General features: G+C 38.2%; 1 protein-coding gene across 5 annotated transcripts in view; it reads right to left on the reverse strand.

Annotated features, from left to right (window-relative positions):
* Positions 1-18,554: 18,554 nt before the first annotated feature.
* The window catches only part of LOC122971581 (ras-related protein Rab-26), a 95,262-nt gene continuing 90,722 nt past the window's right edge, over positions 18,555-23,094 (reverse strand). For 2 of the 5 annotated variants that reach the window (XM_044338296.1, XM_044338297.1), the window contains exon 10: positions 18,555-20,606. In XM_044338296.1, coding sequence (XP_044194231.1) covers positions 20,504-20,606 — 103 coding nt within the window. In that variant the 3' untranslated portion in view covers positions 18,555-20,503. The remainder of the gene's footprint in view (positions 20,607-23,094) is intronic. The other 3 variants (XM_044338294.1, XM_044338293.1, XM_044338295.1) reach the window with 3 other exon arrangements.

The raw sequence follows: 23,094 nt of genomic DNA on the forward strand, positions 1-23,094 counted from the left end.
TGGTAGGAAACAGGATGTCAACCTGTAAATAGGTTATGGGTTATAGAGGTTTTTTGCTTGAGGGAGCTGAGGAAGATTGTTTGGTTTGTTTGGTGGGATCAACTCAGAGCCTATCAAGCCAGTTGGGTCCACCATAATAGTTTAACCAAAGCAGATACAATGTAGATGTAAGGCCTAATTAAGCAGCTGTGTAACTGCTCTTTGTGTGGGTGAGGGTAGGATTCAAAAGCGGTTTACAGGTACGTTAGGTCAGGGTTATAAAATGGTGTCACCTCTCAGAGGGCTCAGTAGATTTATGAGAGCACAGCCTGATATCCAATGCAGGGCCTAGTGATAGATCAAAACATCATTTATGCAACTTCCAGCACATTTTACTTTGTGTATTGATAACTGCATGTAAGCAAGTGATCACACCAAGTGTCCATGAGTTATAAAGCAGCTACTATCTACAACTGAGAGTGTGAATCAATAAAGTGTTTGAGGGAGGAACAGAAAGATGCACACATCACAGAGAGAGGGATCATTAGATTTTAAAAAGTTAACATCCCCAATATCCTTCTCGTCATTTCTTACCGTCCTCCCTGCTGCTATTAGTGAGTTACGGTGTGCAATGGAAACAGTGAGGTAAAAAGAGAAAGAGGTCAGTACAGATGCACACATTTAGTCATCACATGAATTGTAAGTAGCTCACGCTCACATTTAGTCTTCATCTTAAATGAGGTCGGACCATGCTGCTTTAGCGATATGTACCCCGTTGCCATGGAAGTGGTGGCCATAGCAATGACTCTACTGAGGACAGTGATGCCTGGCTTTATGGAATAAGTCATGGTGTTTGGTCAGAAACTGTTTCAGGAAAATAAAGAGTCGTGAACGTCTTGTGCACATCACAAGGGCAATATGAAAAGTTTAATGTTTTAACAACAGTTGACAGTTTAACTTATCTGACATTGATATTCTAGTCTAGAAGCACATGAATTCTCTGCAGTAGGATTTAGTGGGATTTAATTCCAATGTACAGAATGTAAAACAGCCTGAAGGCACCCTTTTAGCCCTGCAGACGCATTATGCATGTATTGGAAATATATATATATATATATACATATATATATACATATATTGGATATATGCAGATATTGGAAGTCTAATATGAAATTCCTTTGGCCAGGACCAAACTCTTGACCTTTTCACCTCTTTGGAGGCATTTTGCTGACAGACAAACAAAGGAAAATATATTGTTGTGCAGAACAGTCGGTGTCTAAGATGGTGGTCTCAAATTTGCACATTCAACCCAATTCATTCTTTGGAGTTTTAAAGTATTGGTGTATCTAACGTGTGTTCAGCTTTAACCAAATCAAAAACATTCAATTCAAAGTTCATTATAGTTATTATGAGTTCATTATGAGATAAAGTTTGAAAGCTTGACTGTCTGAATCATTCATAGTTTAAATACAGACAAAAAAAAAAACTTTTAAGGAAACTGCTTCTCTCTTTTTCCTCAGAAAAGACAACCCCTTATGTATTATATGAGGATTTATGCATTGATAGATTTTTTTGGCCACCTGGGAGCAACACAAAAAGCTGTAAACAGAACATTGACATACTAACATCTTATAAAGTTGATATGGTGAATGTGTTGGCAAACAGTTGCCTATTTATAGATCCAAGATACTGCACAACATTAGCATTCATTTGGAGTCATGTTTGTTTCCACCTAACAAAATATTCACTCTCCTTTAAGTTTCGTTTTGCTATCCGTCAACTCTGGTACCCTAAATGCTCCACTATATTCCCCAGCTAGTCATTACTTTATCTGCTGTTTGTTGCTGGGCAGATAGCCAACTTGCTAAAAACAGCTCCCTGCTGCCACAGGAAATGACAGAGAACCAAAACTGTAAAGTTGTGGGTCGTAAAACCAAAACAATGAGCTAAAAGAAGCTAAAAAACTCTGTAGAGCTGTGTTGAATTATAGAGCTGAGGGGTATTCTCTGTGGATTTGTGGCTATGAGTCACCCAAAAATAATTTTACATTTCACAGTCCCACAAAATTAGGCAGGTTATTTAACGAGTGAGTATTAATATTATTGTATGTAAAGCATAAAGCACAGATCAATGGTTTAAAGAAGATCAGTTTGTTCCACATGTTTCAAATGTAAACCCAGTCTGCCGTCTGGTACTGTGAGCCAGCTGCGCTCATATTCACTATATTCAAAAGTGCAGCAGATGTAGTCTGACAGCAGCCACAAATGGATGGAGTAAAAGGATCCATTTCATGCTTGAGTGTTCTGTACTCACTGATCTTTCAGAACTAGTCTCTGCCATGATGCAATGGCTGACAGCTGGAAACTCTACAGCAAGGATGTACTTTATATTCAGTGGAGGCTGGCTACATGAATCACTACAGTGTTGTTTTCTAGGTTAACAGGTTTACTGTGTTCTCACAGGGTAATCCCTCACTGACTCAGGTTACTGGGGAGCACAGTGACATCCAAACCCTCAGTGGGTGCGTATATGTGCATGTGCATTTGTGGCCAGCACAATTTTATAGAAAGTGTCATAATTTCTTGTCTTAAAGTCAAACTGAAATTGAAAGTGATTGAAAATTGTAATCACCAAAAATCACTAATGGTTGATAGTCCACACTATGTGGATTTGTTGAAAATGGGGATAAAACATATTAATGTCCATAGGCTATACAGAGCTGTGACATTCTCCATTCAGTAGTGCACCACTGCTGCCATGGGAAACGACCACCCAGAGGCTTAAAGCTGAGATGCTATTTCAACAAGTATAGATAATTGGTTTTTGGTGTAATTTACTTTTTTCCTGCTTACCAAAATCAAACAAACCCATGGATGCCCCTAACCCTAATCCTAACCCTAACCCTGACCCTAACTCTTATGCAGTTTAAAGTTATTCTACATGGTAAGATTAGACTTTATTAAATTGGCAGTACCTTAAAAATGCACATACAGATGTCTGATTAAGTTTAAATCTTGAAAACTGAGCTATTCTTTCAACAGAACCATGGTTAGAATATAGAATTTGACCGACAAATTGAATCTACACACCAGTCTTCAATGGGAGCATCTGAATATAAATCCCTGATTATTGAAGATTCTGCGGGTTCATTGATGGCTGAATGTTTGTTTTGTTGTTTTTATTGGCATCACGTCAGAATAGCATATTTTCAGAATATGCTGTTCTGATGTGTTGTTGTGATTGTGAATGTTCTGATTTCACAACATTCACACATCCATTGATAGACGTAAGCTGAAACAAGCCAGCAAAGAGGCCCTCAAAATAGACATGTTCTGTCACAGTTTTGAAATTGTCCTGAACTGAATTGAAATACCAGATGATTTATTTTTTCCCATCCTCTCTGCATTCACCCTTTTTCCTGGTAACTGCCATCTATGACTGCCTGCAAATGCACAAAACAACAGAGGAAGAGGAGGGGAAGGGAGAAGAAGAGGAAGAATACAAAGATGAAGGAACAGATGATAAAGGAGAAAAATACAAATCACACTACAAAAGGTAAGGCACACACATACACACACACACACCCTCAGTCCCTATAATCACACATCTACACCAGTCTGATTACTAGATTGACAGACATGGACATTACATAAGTTGCTATGACAACTGTCTATATTTACCACTTGCAGCTGGATCCAGGTGGTAGGTTTGGAGAAGACAGCTAACACTGTATCAGTATCAGTCATCTGCAGCCATACTGTCTGTCTGAAATGATTCACACCATCTGCCAGACGTTCTCACCTCTCCTCAAATAGTCCCCTGCATGTTCAGACCTGCACCCTCAGGTAGGACTTCACCAGCAGACTCTTCCATTGAGTTTATTCACAAGAGATTAAAGAACTAGCAGCACCATTCACACTTCAAGATTTATACAAGTTGCCTCTGAATAAATATGAACATGGGATTCTTAAAAGCAGAGTTGATTTTGCATTGTTTAGTATTTTTTACAGTGTTATTATACTGTTAGAACTTTAAGGGTAACTCACAGTTATCAAGATTTTGCTCTTCTTTTCATGGTCAGTAATAATAGCATTGCATTCATAGTCACCAAGCTGAGATCTTGGAATACTGTGATATTGTTGAACAAACCTCCAGGTATGAAAACCTTATTTGGAAGACAAAATGAAGGTGGAAGTTAAAAAAAAAAAAAAAAAACCTAGACAGCACATCGTAAACATCCATCACAGGTTCAAGGATCAACTTTTCCTCGGCTGCAGCATGAAACTCAAACTGTCCCTGTTTCCAAAATGAAGCAAATAGTTAGCAACAATTAACTTAAGTTTGAAAACAAGTAGGAAGAAAATGCTCTACTTCTGACATTGAAAGTTTTTTTTGTTGTTTTTTTTTTAAAGGAAAAAAAAAGGTGACTACTTCCTGCTGGTGATGTCACATGACTTCCAGTATACATCCATGGGTTGACATTGTCCGCCATGTTCCTGCAGCCAGGTTCTCTTGGCTTTTTCGCTGAAAACAGCTGCCTGCTACAGCTGAAAACAACCATAAAGTTGCAGATAGACAGATAAACAATGAGCTGAAACTTGCTAAGACGTTCTGTAAATCCGAGGGTAGCAGCAGAATCTCTGAGTTCACACCTTTAAGCGATGCCTCTACTCTATATTACTGTAATAGTGGCTATACTGCTATATTTATGTATACTATGTAAACCAACACAAAAATGATCACAACTCACTGTGATATATTTAGCTAGTGTTTAAGTTTACTTGTGTTATTGAAGCAGTGTTTGAAATTCTCAAGAAAATCACACAGCCAAAGAAAAATCCTTTTCTTTGCCAAAAGACCTTAGGGAGTGAGCTTAGAGAGAAAGAAGGAGGAGATGCAGAGAGAGAGAATGATGATACAGTAGACAGAGAATCAGAAGGTTAAATGTGCATTTAAGAATAGATGGAATTCACTGCTTTAGGCTGCACAATCTCAGTCTGTCTCAACAACCCCCAACCTGCCTTGCGTTCGAAATTTGCCCTGTTATTGTTTCTTGTTTCTTTTTTTTTTATTTAGCTTTTTGGCTATTTCATGAACTTCTCTGTATGTTTCAATGCCAACATATAGCTGCAGCTAAAATAATGGCCTTGTACCCACAAAGCAGTAGCAACTGTAATGGCTTTTTCATAGACCTGGTGTGACTTATTTAAGGATAATATAAACGCCAAATAATCATTCCAACTTGTGTTGTGAATGTTAGTACTATGGCTTGAAAACAAAATCGTCTGTGCTTATTTACATGGTTGGACATGGAAAAACAATATTTGGCGTCTGAAAATAACAACCAAGAAAAGTGTGTAAGATATTAAATAGTCTTTGTATGATGACGAGACTTCTGAGAGCATCTTAACATGTCTTCTGTGACTTCTTAAATCTGTTTAATGTGTTTTTAAATTAAACCCAGTCTTATACTACTCTGCCTTGCTCTATGGTTAATCAGCATTAGTTATAGCGACAGTGAGGAAGAAGATCTCCTTATCCTCACTAACCCCACTTGGATATTCTAATATGGAATTCCCACTGGCAACCTTCCACTGACAACACACTCCTCTCACAAGTTGATCATTCTGGGTTGAAATACTTCTGAACTTGTGTTGTTTATGTTTATGTGGGAAAACTTCCCGTATGTTCCTCTGGGAATTCATCCAGAGTTTATTAGTAAACTAAAAGGCCCTAGGGGACCTTTGTCAAACTGAGTCTTAAGAGATTCTTATCTCGAGCAGTGAATGTCTGCAAACAGCAGCATATTCCAGTCTGTGACTCATATTCCAACACAATCCCAAGGCTGCATCTAAGTCTAACTTTAGCAATGTTGTGAGTGACGAATGTACCCAGCTTGCCTGTGCATGACTGCAAGGAATTTGCCTCATATGGGATCCCTTGAGTATATTAATGGTCTAACTTTAGCTGCAGTCGTGAGGCTGCAGGTGGTGCTTTGGCTTTTGGAAAGCAGGTAAAGGAGCCTTTGCAGTCTCACTTCCTGCTTTTATGAAACATTTCAAATCCACCCTCAGACTGTTATATCATCAACCTTGTGATATTGAGCTCAATCCAGGAGATACAGAACCATATGGGTATGAAAGGTCTTCATCACACCTAAAGGCATGCAACTTGTCTTAAGTTTAATACCTATGGTAGTTTAATCAGCACAAATGATACCAAAACATAATAATGGAATGTAAGACAAATAGCTGATGTCAATTCACAAACACTACATTCACTCAAAACTCTTTTCAATACTGTTGTGCCTTCATATCAGATATGGTGTACATCCTATATTTGATATCATTAGTAAATCAAAACTTGGATTGGATTCATTAGACATGAGAAGAACACCTATTTGTTTTGACTCTAGACTTTAATTTTAAAAAGTTTGTACGTTAATAAAACTGTGAGTGTACAGCCATGCTAATAGCTCTCTGAGGCTGTACTTGCTATCATGCTGATGTATGAATAATGCTTACCATGTTCACCATTTTAGTTTAGCATGTTAGCATGCAGACATTTAGTCATTAGCTTTGCAGGTATTTGGTCATAAACCAAAGTATTGGACAAATTAAAATTATATCTTGATGGTGCTTGATGATAAGTCAGGATCATCAAAGTTATTGCAATTTATCCAGAGGGGGACAATAGCAAACTATTCATTAGTTGGGACATTTCACTTCAAACTAAAAATGTTGACCTCATAGTGGCACTAGAAGAAAAGGCAGTGGATCATCAAAGTTAGCTGCCTTGGTTCCTCTGGGGACCACAAATGTCTGTCCACAATTTTGTGCCAATCCATTGAGTAGATATTAAGATATTTCACCACGTGATCTGTGAAAAATTTGACCTGCTGGTTGTACTAGAGCAAAAGACGGGATCGCCACAGTTAATTGGCCTCATCCCCTGGGGACCATGAATGTCTGCTTTTATGGGAATCCATCTAATCTATAGTTATTGAAATATTTCTGTTACAATTCTGTCACAGTCTGGCTCTGTCCTTCCACCAGTCCACCAGAAGCCCTTCAACTTTTCTCCCTGTTTGTCAAGACTGAACTGAGTGGGAAGAAGGACATATAAGAGAGGTTGCAGATTATATTTAAGGATCACTTGAGATACTATTGCTTGCTACACTTACTGTCATAGGAACTAAATGCTAAAGTGAACCGAAACACTAGTTGTGTTATTCAGGGCTACATTTGTCTTTTAGTCTGATTTATGTTGTTACATGATGTAGCCTTAATATGCAGCCACTCTGCTCAATTGACTGATTTACTCATGTTTTTGTCAACAGCAATGTATGCTGAAATTTATATTGCTATGTGAGCTTGTTGTGACTTGTGCACTTAAGTTGTGTTCATGTGAGTTCTGGGATGGTTTGTACAGGGTTATATTGTATTTTCCGGGTTTTTCTGGTTTTCTGTTTGCTCTGAGTCTTCTTTCTGTGCTCCTGTGCTCCACACCTGCCCTGCATCAGTCTCGTTAGCCCTGCCCTGCTCCCTGTGTCTTCCCCAGCCTATCAGCTCCTTTCTTGTTCTCCTGCTCCATCTGCACCTCATCCGCTTGTCAGTTTAGTTTGTATGTCAGTCCTGTGTTTCAGTTCAGTCTTGTTGGATCATTTGTTTGGTTTTGTTCTGTTCAGTTTAGTCTCACCTGCCTGCACTTCTGGGTCTTGTTCCTGAGTTGTTTAATACATATATTCTTCAGTTCTTTTTGCCTGTCATGTCCTGTATTTGGTTCCATCTGCTCTACATTTCATAACAACTTCAGTTATGACCAAAGTGGTGGACTGACCAACTAAAAGACCCACATTGCCATCCCTAGAGCCACGGTGTTATCATGGCTAAAAACAAACAAAAACTAGAAGAGGGCACTCAATAGAGTGCAGATCTCTGCCAGGTGTGTAAAGTCAAGATGGCAGTGAAGATAACAAAAAAACGGGGATTTATTCACCTCATATTGTAACTTTAGTGGATCGCAACATATCAGGAATTAATCTGCAGATGCTCCTGTTCAAGATGAGCCCAAACTTTTCTGTGAATGTCAGCCTTGTTTTTAGCTTAGCCGACTGCTGGAAATGCCTTTTTGTTGTGTTGTAACGCATATTGAAAATGGCGAGGACTGCTGAAAAGACGAAAGTCAAAGCTTTCAGTAGGCTCATAAGGAATCTTATCAGTATTTATTTGAATTCACAACATGGCCTGCTCTCAAGGTAGCAAAATTTGGCATTGATTGACCTAATGTGGCAACAAGGCATGATTGCTTGTTCTTAACGGAAACAAGATCCTAAACCGAAGCAGTTGTTGATCACTTGCGTCAATGGCAGTATAAAACAGCGCAGTCAATGGCGTTATAAAATAGTTTTTTCAAAGATTGGGAATCACCATGACCACGAGAGGTCCTTGCGCATACAGTCATAAATGTATTCACAAAAAATATTAGGCTGATAGGTCCAGTAGTAGATTACGTTTTTGAGACGCCTTTTTACTATTCCAGTAAAGGAAGAAAAACAGCAAATATGGGTCAAAATGGTAAAGGCAGTGAAGGAATGAAATAGGAACTGAAATGGGGAAAGATGAATAAGGCATGAAGAAATATGAAAACATACCCCTCCAGCATCATCAAAGAGCTAAATCTGTTCTGTACCTTTTTTGTCTGAGTTATTTTGAGCCAAATAGCCAATAACCCCTGCAGGAATCACTCTTCCACCTGCTCCCTCATCAGCTATTGAAAAAGATGCATTATGACTCCACTGTAATCAGGGACCAAATCAATCTGTAAATGCATACAGTTTATATGGCCCTTATCGAACACAGTGCTAAAAATATCATCTTTGAAATCATGCCCCAGTGGCACTGCACTGAGAGAATGCGTGTTCCCCTCTGGCAGTACCATAGGATTGAGGCCCCACAGCATCACAGTCACTCAAAAACTTGCTTCCACAGTCATGCTACCCTTATTTTAGAGTAGCGGGGCTATTGGAGAAGCAGCTGAGACTGGAAATGGTAAAAAATACACCCAAATGCATTGGCTGGAAACAGCAGGCCTGCTGAATCCTTCTGTCCATGGCAGACAGTTAAAGTGATGAAAGAAGCCACTGGGAGCTCATTTAACTCGTCGATTTGGAACGGTGGGCAGCAGCTTTTCTTTACGTGATTACATAATGTAATGCTTCAACATGGGTTCCCATTTTTTCAAGTCTATCTTAATTTTGTGTTTTGTACTTAAACGTATGTATATGTATTGTTGAGTCTTGTGCAGTTTCATATGTATTTTACTGAGGTTTATGTATTTTAAAAGCCCATCTAGGGACAGGCATTGCAAACAAGCTCAGGCTATAAATGCTGTGGTACTTGGCATAAGTTAATGCTGTATATTTGTCCCTGTACAAATGAACATTCAATAAAAGTTTTTTTTAAAAATAGAATATTATCATGTTCATGTACATGGAAAGCATTATTGGTTGTTGTCATCATTCCTCCTGTCCATACTGTTTGTGAAGAAATCCCCTCTCAAAGTAATTTTAATTGAATAGTTGGGGGACAAAATTCTGTGTAAAAACATCTAATGTTTATCAGAAGCTAATATGAGTTAGATCAAGGGAGTATCTTCCAATGTCTAATGTTGCCTTTTTAGTACAAAATCCTTGCTGTGTGTGACTATCTCACTGCTGCAGCTTAGCACTGAAAACCTGCTTGGAAGATGAAATTTCATACTAAATAGACCAAATTAGCTTTATAAGTGCCTTGTCTTTCTTTACCTGCTGCTTCCAGCATTACTGTAGTTCCTGTGACCTTCTGCTTTATGTGACTTACCCTGATAGTCTCAACCAGCCTAACAGATGGCCACCATTACTAATATCTTAGAGGCCCTGTGTTGAGGATACCAAAATATCCCCAACATTACTGAAAGGAGACGCTGAATCTGCACTTGCATAAGTGTGAACTTTACAACTTTACAGGTGTGTTCCGATAAGGTCCGGAATGCCAAAGGCTCAACAAATCCACAATTAATCAAATCCATAACAGGCCTTAAGCAGAGTCTGAGTGATATCAATTAATCTCACTGAATCGTCATGCCTGCATGCATCAAGTTCAACTTTGGTGACCAATATCAAACTCTTTTGACAGTGCTGACCTTTGAGGGAACGGAGAGAGTCGACATGAAGGAGATATCATAGCCTGTTAGCTGTGTTGCACCATCAGTTTTAAAATAACTGCTTCACTGATAGGAACAGTTTGCAGATGATTATAAGACAATAGTTGATGGTACAAATATGTCTCTTGAATAAACTGTGTGAACTTATTGTCTGGTTAGCACCACTACCACTAGAGCATGATGAAAATGTTTCCCTGTAGACTTTTTTTTGTCTTTTTTTTGCACTGAACATTAAGCAGGCCTCCTGGTTTGGTCATAGGATATACCAAATGTTCACGTCTGCAGCCCCTTCTCACAATTTCACTGAAAGTACCATCTGCAGGTGCAATGCCTTTTCTGCCTGTTCAGTATGTCTCAACTAAATCCATTATTTATCATTGTGGATGTATTTGTGTGTGCAGTGCAATAATTGTAAGATGCTTTCTCTTACACCATTTGTGTGTTTTGTGTTATCAGTGATTAAACGTCACATGGATGGAGGCAGAGGTTGGGAGGAGGGAAATTTTGTTTTTCATAACATGTTGTCCTTCTGCTTGCATGCTTGCCTGTCACATGTATGCCTTGCCCCCAGTCAGTCCTTTTGAATCTATTAGCAAATAACAAACTATATTCACAATAAATACATTATAAAAGATAACAACACAGCCATGCAAAGTACCTCCTCCACATCATTCCACTTTGAGAACATTCTCTGCCTCTTCCCCCTCCACATTTGTTGTCTCATCTTATCAGGTAAATGTCAGTGCGGGTGGAATCTGTGGATGAAAACATACAGTACAGTAGACACACGTGGCCCATCCTGACTACTCCACAGAAAAGTAAACAAAGCAAGCAGAATGTGTGTGTGTGTGTGTCGCAGCAGGAGGTTTTCCTCACTGTTTGTTGATGTTCTTCGGCTGAGTGGAGAGGAGGCTTATCTTAATGGGACTGCATTGCTGGAAGGCTGGTGAAATGCCACACACGCACACGGACCCACGCGCACAAACACAAATACGGAAATGAATGTTGCTCCAGTCACATGTACAAATGACTACTAAATCACCCACATTACTGTCAGCCCAGTCACACACCAGTAAAGATTAAGGAAGTATTTATTTCCAGTATTGATAATCAATCTTTTTAAATTAGGCTATTAGACTTCGCACCACTGTAACTCTTTCCCTGCATTACCAACATTGTAAATAAGCAGAGGGGAGGGTCAGAGTCCACACACTGTGAAAACAGAAGGATCAAAATATTATTGTATTCCCAGAAGAAATATTTGCTATAAGAGTGATAGAGGAAACGTTTGTTGTTATGCAACATAAGGTAGTGTAACTGTAATTTAAGTGTTATGTGTAACTGGATCACATTGGACTGATTTGTTTGTCTTTTACATCGCTCTGTGTCTGTTGTCACGTGACCTCATATGACATAACAATCCAATCAAAACAGGGTCCAGTTAACTTAATCCATACAGTTCTAATCCAATCCAGTCCAGTCCAGGTCGCCAATTCCAGTCGAAACCAAACCAAACCACATCAAACCAGTCCAGCCAGTCCAGTCTGATCCAATTCAGTCTAGTCCAGTGCAATCCATTATCATCTATTCCAATCAAGTTCAATCCATTTCAGTCTAATCATGTCCGGTCTAATCTAATGTATAGTCAAGCTGAGTCAAGTCCAGTTCATTCTACTCCAATCAAATCAAGTTCAGTCCTGTCCATTCTTAACCAATCTCATCCATTCTATTCCAGTCCAATTTAATCCAAAACATGATGTGTCATGGCACAGTGTGACATGATGTGCAAATAAAAAATGTGCAAAAACGTGTCTTTTGAAAATATATCTATGGAAGCACAATGTAAAAAGATCTTAGTTAAATGCACCCACAGCACTACAGACATGACATGTTGTATAAACTCACTATTATATATAGTATGCAGATTATAAAACGTCAACAGCAAGGAGAACCCGAATGGAAACTAACTTTATTATGTTTTATTTATTATGTTTTTGCAATACCTTTTATTGCCGTTACACAAAACAAGATATCTACAAGATACTGCAAGGTCCAGTGACTCAGAATGAGACAGACAGGGAGACACACAGACAACAACATCAATACAACCCAGACAAACCCTCACTTTGTACTCATGCTCCGATCGCTGTTTCATCCTATAAATAATCCAAAGCTTTATCTGGTGGTGTCAGGGTTAATGCTCCAGGCTATAGCACTCACTGTGATCAAGGAAAGTTTTTAATAGCACAGGTAGACTGCTGTGTGTGTGTGCATGGTGAGTGTACACACTTAGTGGGAAGACTTTCCAGAAAACACACACAAATGATGATGCCTTGCTGACAAACTGAAGCTAAAGAAACCAGCATTTCTACACACACACACACACACACACACACACACACACACACACACAAAGACCACATGGCTTTGTTTGGGGTTCCTGCTCATTTTAGTGCAGTGGAGTGGACTGCTTGGCAACTACTGAAGGATGAGCACACACCAAATCAGACACACATACACACACACTGACCACTACAGAGGAGCCATCGGGGTTATGGTGCCCTCAGGTAGGGTTAATGACACCGAGGGCAACCAGAGCAACAGATGGCCCTCGCTAAGTCATATGAGGGCCCCTGTTAGCAAGCAGCATGACTATGACTGTCTATTATTTACTTATTCACACCATTGCACACATTTACACACATTCAGCAGCGTGAGCACTCCTGGACGCACCCTTTGTCTCTTTCCCTCTTCTGAATTAAAACTTGTGGAGAAATTTATGTTTCTATAATGAGGATTCGTCTGTGAATAAATCAGTAGCGAGTGAACTTTGAGATATTAACACATTTACGGTAAACTAAGATCATCACCAGGAAGGTGTGAAATCAGCTGGTTTGCTCAATGCAGGGGCAACAGTTTGCTGTTTGGGTTCCCATTGGTCCGTCTACACACACTGCTCATGCTCTGAGCATTGTGTATGTACTCTGTCAACTCCAAGTTTCCATTAAGTACATTGCACACAGCAGACAATACATGACAGTTCCATTACTTGCTCAGAGCTGAGAAACCAATCACTATGCCTATAATAGTATAGATTAATAGTACCTGCGTACTGTTTTGGAATCAGTTTGAGCACAATAAAATAATTCAAGCAACACATTTTTTGCTTTCTAGCTGAGAGTTAGATGGGAATGTCAATACCACTCTCATGTCTGTCAGGTAAATAGAAGCCAACATCCAGCAGCATGTTTTTTTTAGTCTAGCATAAACATTGGAAACAGGGGGAAACAGCTAACCTGCCTCTGTCTGATGTTATCAACATCCGCCTATCAAAGTGTAAAGTAGAATCTGCTGATGTACAGATTAAACAGTGAGATATAACATGTTGATTGAAGCCCACAAATTAACGTAATAATTAGTGTACAGTAAATCTATTTAATTAAATGTCAAACTACTTCTTTTAGCTCTAAAACTACAATTTGAAACAGGCCCATCTACCATGGAGCTTTTGGAGCCCCAGTATACCACCTTGCCCAGTTCATAATCCAGCCTTGGTTTTACATCACAAATCACTGTCAAGATGAAAAAAAACCCACAGTGGAGAGAGTAGAACAGAGAGGAGTGGGAAGGGACAGATACTAGCAATGTCCTCTGTGCAGCATGGCCCTAACACTGTGAAAAAAACATATCAAACAAAAAAAACCCACATGTAGCACTTTTAAGACTTTCCACTAGAGATAGTAAATTGGATAGGATGCAAATTTACCATATGATTTGCAGACGCATTTTGCCTTTTTCTCTACAAATAATGTACCTTAAAACTCAGAAAGTTCTGCTTAAAATGGAACTCTGAACACTGTGGCTCTCGTTCCTGTAAATCCTGATGTTTCACTTCAGTGAAATAAAAATGACATCAGTGAGTGAGGGCTGCTTGTGACCACTTAGCAAATCTGTGATGCAAGTTTGATCCCTGCTGGGCATTAAAAGTATTACAGCCTGCCTCCTCTTGATGTCAACAGATAGTCAATGATAAACAGGTGATTCATTAACAAATGCAGCATAATTTCATTTACCTAAGGAAGAAAATAGAAAGTTATTACACAGGGGTTACTACAGGTCACCACTTGTGTTACAGTAAATAAACAACTAAAATATAAAATAAGAAACTGCATGAAGAAAGTAAGCAAAAACCAGAGATTAGTAACACACTATCAAACCTTTTTAAATTTTTGCATCCATTCACACACATACACACACCTTCGTACAGACAGACAGAGTCAGGTATACATTTTAAACATTGTACACATTTCACAAATATCTGAAATCCAACTTCAGAACAAAATCTAAATTATACATTCAATTTGTGGCAGACTAGAGGCATCTGAAATGTTTCAAACAGTTTGGAAAATTCAATTAAAGTGAATGGTTGCAGAAGGGGGAAAAAGTGAGTTAAGTCAACTTTCAAAGTGATAAGTAAGAGTAAAATTATATACACCCAGCGCTCAGTGAGCCACAAAAACTAGTTGCAAGGGTGATTGTCATAGAAAATCAGATAAAGTCATTGTCGTCCATATTTCATGATGACGATATAATGTTACACCAACATGACACGACAAACTTTTTCAGGTCATATAAACAGGTCAGCGTGTGCCTGAAATTGCCCATCTTCTGCTAAAAGCTACTCAATAGTAAACAAGACACACACAGAGAGAGAGGGGGTAAATATGTCTGGATGTCGTTGTCACTCTGTACCAGACTAGGATATTTTAAGGAAATTGGAATAACTATTAGTCACTGTCTGAATCACAACCTGTTTGAGCACATGGCGTCCATCACGTATGCATGGAGACATATTTTCCACTCACAACGAAGGACACAATAACAAAGAGAGCGAGAACACTAGATTGAGCAAAAGTGGACAGGACACAATGTTGGTTTACTCTGTGTCCATCCTCGTCGTCATCATCACCATCAGCAGCAGCATCAGCAGCAGCAGCAGCAAGAGACAAATTGGTCAAAACTGAAAGCCCAAAGAAATTAAAACATTCAAATTAATAGTCAGTAGGTGGAAGTTAGGTCAAAATTTCTGGTGGCGTCTCAAAGCAACATTTTTTACAACAGTGAAATGACAATAATATCATCTTCATGATTTCCAACACAAAACATAATTAACAGAGTATAAAATGTTACACAGAATACACATCTATACAAACTTGGTGAAAGGGTCACATGGACATCAAAAATGCACACATCGTCACACTGCAACAGATTTTTGAGCAAACGGTCAGAGATTCTCAACCTCAGTATTCCGCTCTGTTCCTCCATGTTGATCTTAGACGTCCGTCTATCTAACTGACACATTCCAAGAGAACCAAAAAAAGGTCGGAGTTGTTAGTAGAAGCAAAAAATGTTCTCATACAGGCTGTGTTATCTGTTTAAAAAGCTGAGATTGATCAGTTAATCACAGGGCACACTAGTCAGAATTGTTCATCTGACACCTGACCTCAAATGTTTTCATTTTGCAGGGACGATGGCAGTGTTTTTGATCAAAAGGAACAACCGGAAAAATGAAAGCAGGTACGTCTTATAGTTAAACTTTAGTTAATCCTAGTTTAACCTTAATGCTTGATGTCCTCACAGACATACTTTTGTGACTGGCTGTGGTCTATTGTGCAAGAGTTCCAGTACCTTTGGACTAAATTAATAAACAAACCCTATAATAAGGAGTGAGAGAACAAACATATCTTTTAATATGAAGTATATTAACTTAACAGAACATTATACTTTTGGAAAAGTGACAGCATCTGTGCAAAATAAAGCAGCCCTAGAGCTCCTCCTTGCACTGCACCTTCCTCATACTGTAATGTAGCCCTATAACGTTAAAAATTAACTATAAATCTTTGTGTGTGTGTTAGTAAAACCTATTTTCAGCTGCTTGTGTGAGGCTGGTGCTGTGAATGAGCAAAAGAATGGATTAAAAAGTCTCACTCTCAAGCCAAAACTTCAAACAAGTCTTATTATTTTAGTATTGAAAAAGAATGACTTCCTGCAGTGGGTCATGATGTTCTCTCACTTACTTCCTGCATGACATTTGGTCGTCCCTGGCTGTATGATGATGACCTGTTCTCGCCGTCGGACCACTTTGTCTCCTCTGTTCCTCCCACTGATTCTTCTATTCCCTTTAATTTGTACCAGCCTGCAGCAGAATGCCATGGCATCAAACATTTTCAGAGCAATCAAAGCAGGGCTTAGTTTAGGCTGATAAAAGGAGGCACTCAGGTTAAAATGTCCCTGCACTTGCACTGACCTCAACAGTACATTCAACAAACAGAGGTTTTTCCAGTGTTCCACACCTACAGAGTTTCACATCATTTGTCCAGGTTAATCCGGCCTGGTAATCACAGTCTCAGCTCTCCCTCCCACCTCCTTTCGGATTCAAGTTTCAGGTATCACAAACAAGTTTTGACAGAAGAACCTCACCACCTTCACTGATTGTGTTACAAGATGCAGTTACACCTAACTACAAGAGCTTAAGGCATGTCAGTTCTAATAGTTCTTCTAACACACGTCTTTGATTGTTTTCTTGGTTTTTGATCTTCATGGGGTGTGTGGTATTTGATGTAAATTTGCACTGACTTATAACATTTGTAGCCACGCTAGCAGCATGGCTCTAGAGATAGCAATGTTGGTTGGTCCACCACTTTGCTCCAGACTGAAATATCTCAACATTTATTGGATAGATTGTACTGGATTTTTTTTTTAATAGATCTTAATGATGTTAATGGTGCCCAGAGGATGAATCTCCTGATGATTCCTCTAGCTCCACCAGCAGGTCAAAGTTTTAACTTTGGTTTATGACCAAATACCTGCAAAACTACTGACATTCCCATCAGCCTCAGCTGTACTTTGTGTTTTAGGATAATTAGCCAATGTTAGCATGCTAAGATTTAAAGGTGCAGTGTGTAGAATTTAGTGGATTCTAAAGGAATGGATTTCCTTTTATCCTTTTAAGATAGACATCCAACATCATAACCGTAAATCCAAACACACTTAAATCTTTGTGAAAATTTGATTGATGTGCAATTAGATCTCAGGTTTAGTTGTGCATGACAGTCTCTTTGAATTATTTGATATTACATTGTGTTGTCTTTTGTATGGCACCATCAATTGCATCTTAAGACAGGAAGCCATAGATACAACTTAAGTGCTTTTAGACTGATACAACTATCTGTAAAAAGGCAGGCCAAATGTTTGATATTTTATGTGTACACACACCATCAAATCTTACTGGACAGGTTGTAATGTGTTGTTAATTCTTCCCTAATTTGAAATGAGTTCACTTTTAAAACAAGAAAACTGTGATGGAGAAGCCATTATTAATAATAAGAGAACCCTAGATGCACGAACGCATTTCGACACTGAAACTGTCCTTGTTTCAAGGTGTTGTAGGTCAAGGAGATGGTTTTGCACATTGTTGATGATGTACTGCATTTTAAACATCTCCAATCTAAAGTGCCTTTAAAAAACCACAGCCTCTGCACAGATTCTCAATATATCATTCTTTAAATGTGGCAGGTTCTGGCATAATCAAGCACAGAGGACTCAATAATGTCGGATACAGATACCTTGATGCATGTTAGTTCTGTAAAACATTTTAGTTTGTGAATAAATATTTAACCTCTAAATCTAAGAGAAAAATCTGAATAAAAGATAAGTCTGAGATCTACACACACACACACACACACACACACACACACACACACACACACACTCTTACACAGACTAAGCTACTTCTCTTCTCTGCTTTTGCTGTAATATCCCCACTGTTCTTTTCTAAAGAACAAAGCCTGATTCAGGACAGCACTTCTGTTAGAACAACTCCTTGTTATTGTGTGTAATACACATTTGCATTTTATAAGTGTCCAAAAAAGCATTTTAGAGTAAACTGTAAGGTTGTTCAGCATCCTGCGTCTTCCTTACTTTAGATATGAGTGGTTGTAACACAGAGAACTGAACTTTTTCAAAGCAGAATTATATGAAAGTATGAAAGTCTAAATACTGCTCAACAACACTGAATTGGTTACAAACTTTATCAGTACAGGAGTTTCATTTAAGACAAATTTATGTTAATTTTACAAACTGGTTGATGAAACTGGAAACAGTGTTGTTTGTTTAAAGGTCAAAGGAACAGACGGCGCTTAACAAGATATTTCATCATACTGCAGACGTACAGTCAGACTGTAACAGCAACCAGCTGCCAGATGATGGAGCTGTAGATTCACTTCTGAACATCTTCACTGATCCACAGGTAAAAAAAACAACTCAGCCACTCTTAAGGATTGAATCTTTAATGTGAACACTGTAGATCGATACAATACAAATCATTTAAGTTCACATACAGTATACAGATTACAAGTTAACAATAAATTAAGGATATCTTATTTATTCTGAAAATTTGTGATCTATTGTATTGTAAAATCTGTATATCAATAAGTATAACCATTTAATGTAAGCAAATTAAACTATACAAACTGTATTTATAGTGTTTTATGATAGAGTTTATAGTATTTAAACATTAGCAGGCTGCAGTATGAAAGTATGTCTCTTACTTAAATAAAATAATGTTCTCTTACTTACTGATTCTAACAAACTCTCATGGTGTCAGCTTTTGAAAAAGTCTCCTTTACAAATGAATCCTGCAACTTCTGCTGCATTTCTACTGCAGACATCTCCTCCTCTTGGAACCAACACACTATAGCAGCATCTATCATCCCATTACCAACTTCCAGTTACCATTCCCTGTACCCTGCCCATGGGGATGGAGCCACAACACAGCATTAGTTCAGCAAAGATCCAGAAACAATGGCTGCATCTCTGCGGAACGGCAGGAAAAGATGAAAACAAAAAGGTTCACCAAAACCTCCCTCTGAGTTTAACTAATTCTCAGCACGTCTTTGTTGTTCAGTTTTCAGAATTTTGTGTTCTTGATTGGAGTAGTACATGAATGGCACTTTGCATAATTGCTGTGTTCATGTTTGCTTTTGCATGCTGGTTTATTTTGTGTTGTTTTAACAGTTTTATGCATTGAAATACAGCCCGGTGAGGTGGAGAAAAAGTTTCCAACATTTACATAATATATGTATATTCTCTACAAAAAGTAGAGAGAACCTCTCTCAAAACAGCAATATTCAACTTGGAAAAAAAGTCCATTTACTAGCTTTATCTGGAGCTTTCAGCTGCATCTCACAGTCTTCATCAGTGGATGGAATTTGATCCATTAAATATTTAATCAAGAGATTTTCTTAAAGCTGAAGGAGTTGATCCAGATGTGACAGAAAGTTCCAGAAAAAGCTAGTAAGTTGACCTTGAATTGAGATATTTTTGTCAGGGTCAAGAATGAACTTTCACACTCAGTATTCAACTTTTTTATATTCCAGATTTAGACCAGATTTGTTGCTTTGTGTCACAAAAAAGATGTCCTCCTCCCTTGAATGGACAAGGATGACAATTTATATCTCCCCAAATCAGAAAAATGAATAGACGTCAACTTAATGAATGTCTAATAATTACCAAAGCAGATTTGTTAATGTTAAAACTCTTGTTAAAACATAGCAGCTTTAAACTCAAACTGAACAATCTGTGTATAAAAGGCCAAAGAGCTCAAATTAAATTTCACAGACACATCAGTATGATGATCACAAATACATAATATGAGTATTAAAACAGTTATCATATGATATCCTGTACATAAACAGCACACAGTGCCATTTAACAGCTTACATTAGGTGCAGTAGTGTATCAGTACAAATAAGATCTATTCATTTCTATTACTGTAATGTAAGATTGTTTTAATATTCAACGTATCTACTTTTGCATCTATATACTTGTGTTTCAACAAGACAGGCTTTTACAAACTACAAAGCTTTCAGAGCAAAAAATTAAAATCACATTTAAAATACCGTATGTACATTACACTTCTGGAAAACTGCACAGAACGGATTAAACAGGATGCGAAGTAGACTTAAAAAACAAGTGAAAATAGCTCTAAGGTGTGTGTGTGTGTGTCTGTGTGTGTGCATGCATGTAAATAAGAGTTATATTACATTCACAGTTGCGGAGGAAAGGTGGGTTGGGAGAGAGAGTATACTGGCTGTATCACCACTGATAGGAATATAACTTAAGAGAATTCCCAGACGCGCAGACTCCGACTTATTATATACTCTAATAGAAGGTACCTGTTCTCTCTCTCTCTCTCTCTCTCACGCACACACATGCACAGACACACACACACACACACACACACACACATATAGGATGTGGTCTATGAGCGGCAGCAGCCAGCAGTCCTCATTTCTTTGTCGACATACTGCTGCAGCTGAAACTTTGGCTCGTCTGGCTCCTTCATGGTCCTGTGCTTCAATTCTCTGACAGACATAGAGAGAGAGACACAGACAGTATAAACATGAGTATGTGCTCAGTCTGCTAATAAAGACAGGTGACAGTATTCAAACTGCACTTTTGTGTCGGTCAAACAAATGCACCTTTGTTACAGGTTTACAGACTTACCATTGTATTACTTATGTATTTTTGTTTCTTGCCCACTAGGTCTCAGGCAGGTGCATGTTAGACACATAGACTGTATAAAAATAATGGACGTAGCCAGCACGACCCGTATCTCATTTACTTAACACTGGAATAGCTTGCTGCCCAAAATTATTACCATTGAATGATGATTCTTCTTTGGCATTATCAGCCTTTATTAGCCTTCATTATCTTATGTGCTGGTTTACAACACCCACAATCTCTCAACCGTATTCAATGACTTTATGTTTTCCTTGATATACTGTGTACTGAAATGTCAATAAGCAGAACACATGGGACCATGCAACACACTGTCAATGTATGAACTTCTAGAGTTGAAGTGTTGTTGTGTTGAACTTTTCTTCTCTTAGTTTCATTAGTTTTTTTTATTGTTTCTAATAAATACTGTATATGTATCTTTATTAGGCAATAAAAACTAAATGTTTACATATATATATATTATGTAATTTCTCCCTTCCCTGTAATCTCCTACTGAGGTTATATGGTGGAGGTGGTGGTAAGGTAGTTATGAAATATTGCCAGGGTAGGAATAGGGTTCGAGAAATTGAAGGCCTGCTGTACAGTGTGGGGACACACAATATATATAACAATATACATGTTGACATGTGGTGATAAAATGTTGTCTTACTGTTTAAGGAACTGTACAAGGAATACAATATGATCCAAAAAAAAGACAACAAAAGATAATCCATTCAGTGAACATAGTCAATCACCACCAAGGCTTAATTACCATCTAGGCAAAGTGGGCAACTGCCCCAGACCACCAGGGGCTCCGAAACCCTGAATTTACTCTATATCATTTTGGTCTATATAATTTGCACACAGAAATCTGAGGGTGGGATAGTACTATTCCATCACAGAAGTACTGTAAGGCTGCTGCAATTATTAATATTTTTTAATAACTTTTCATTATTAATAGGTCTGACGACTTTCTTTAATGATTGATTGTTCAGTGTATAAAATGTCAGAAAATAGTGAAAAAATGCTGATTCATTATTCCCTGAAGCTCAAGTTAACATGCTGAGAGAACTTGTTTTGTCAAAAACCCAAAGATGTTGAGTTTACTATGATGAAAAGCAGGGAAAAATAGCAAATATTCACATCTGAGAAGCTGCTACCAGAGAATTTTTCTCAATTGACAAAATTTTTGCCAATTAATTTTCTGTCAACTGATTAATTGATTAATCATCTTATCATTTTAGCGTTTAGAGTGTTACCATGCAAAGAAGGGGCCAATTGGGGCACAGAAACAAACTTTTGTCCTGGGGCCCCATCGGAGGTTAATCTGGCCATGGTCACCACTGAGTTTTTAAACTTATGTTTATCAATACATGTTGCAGGTGCAAGTAGAAGCTATATTTGAATAACGTTTGGTACCTTTGATTTTAGAATTGGCTGCTTCTTGATAGAAGAAAGGTGTTAATCGTGTTGCTGTCCTCACCATCAGCTTCAAGTCATTTAATTAATAACTTTTATTTGCTTTACTGATGCTTTTTTTTTTTTTTACATTAGTTATAAATGATTTATTCAAAACACAACTGCACAGCTGCAAATTGTTTGGTCAAAAATATTGAATACCACTACACCCTGGGTGTCATCATTGATATGTGACTGACAAGTCATTAACCCCTTAAACCTCACCGACCATCCCCAAGATCACAAAGTTTTCAAAGATAGCGAAGAGATCTTTGAAGAGAAGAGAAGAAAGTGAAGAGTGACAGATGAGACAAAAGAGGAGGAAGTGATGGAAAGGGCTGAAGAGAACTGAAACAAACAGACAGACAAGAGAAAACAAGAGATGTAAAACTAAAAAGGTGTTAACATGAGTTAGGGGATGACAACAACAAGAGCAGATTTGGTTTTATATTCTGTTTTGTGCAGGATGCTGTGTGCCAGACTGTCATGCTATTCTTGGCAACACCCCAGCATGCCAGCCTGTTACCATAACAAGACTATAAATGTAGAACAGCTCTCACACAAAGTGCCCGACTCAACACATTTGAGTGAAACACACAGTTAAAATAGTATCCTCATTATTAAAAAACAGATGAAAGACCAGCGAGAGTATTAGATGTGTTGTTGTCAACAAAAACTTTTGCTTCAGATACATGTCTTATACAGATACTTATACCTATATACAGATCTTATTAACAGATAAATATGTATGTATGTCCCTGTGTATTTGAATAGATGGCATTTTATATTATTATACCATGGCTGTAGGGAACACATGCAAATGTGGCAAAAAATAACTCTTAATACCAAATAATCCTGCTCTCCCCTATCATTATCAGGCTGCTGTTGTTTTTT

The sequence above is a fragment of the Thunnus albacares genome, chromosome 20 (assembly GCF_914725855.1).
Source record: "Thunnus albacares chromosome 20, fThuAlb1.1, whole genome shotgun sequence".
Classification (NCBI taxonomy): Eukaryota; Metazoa; Chordata; class Actinopteri; order Scombriformes; family Scombridae; genus Thunnus; species Thunnus albacares.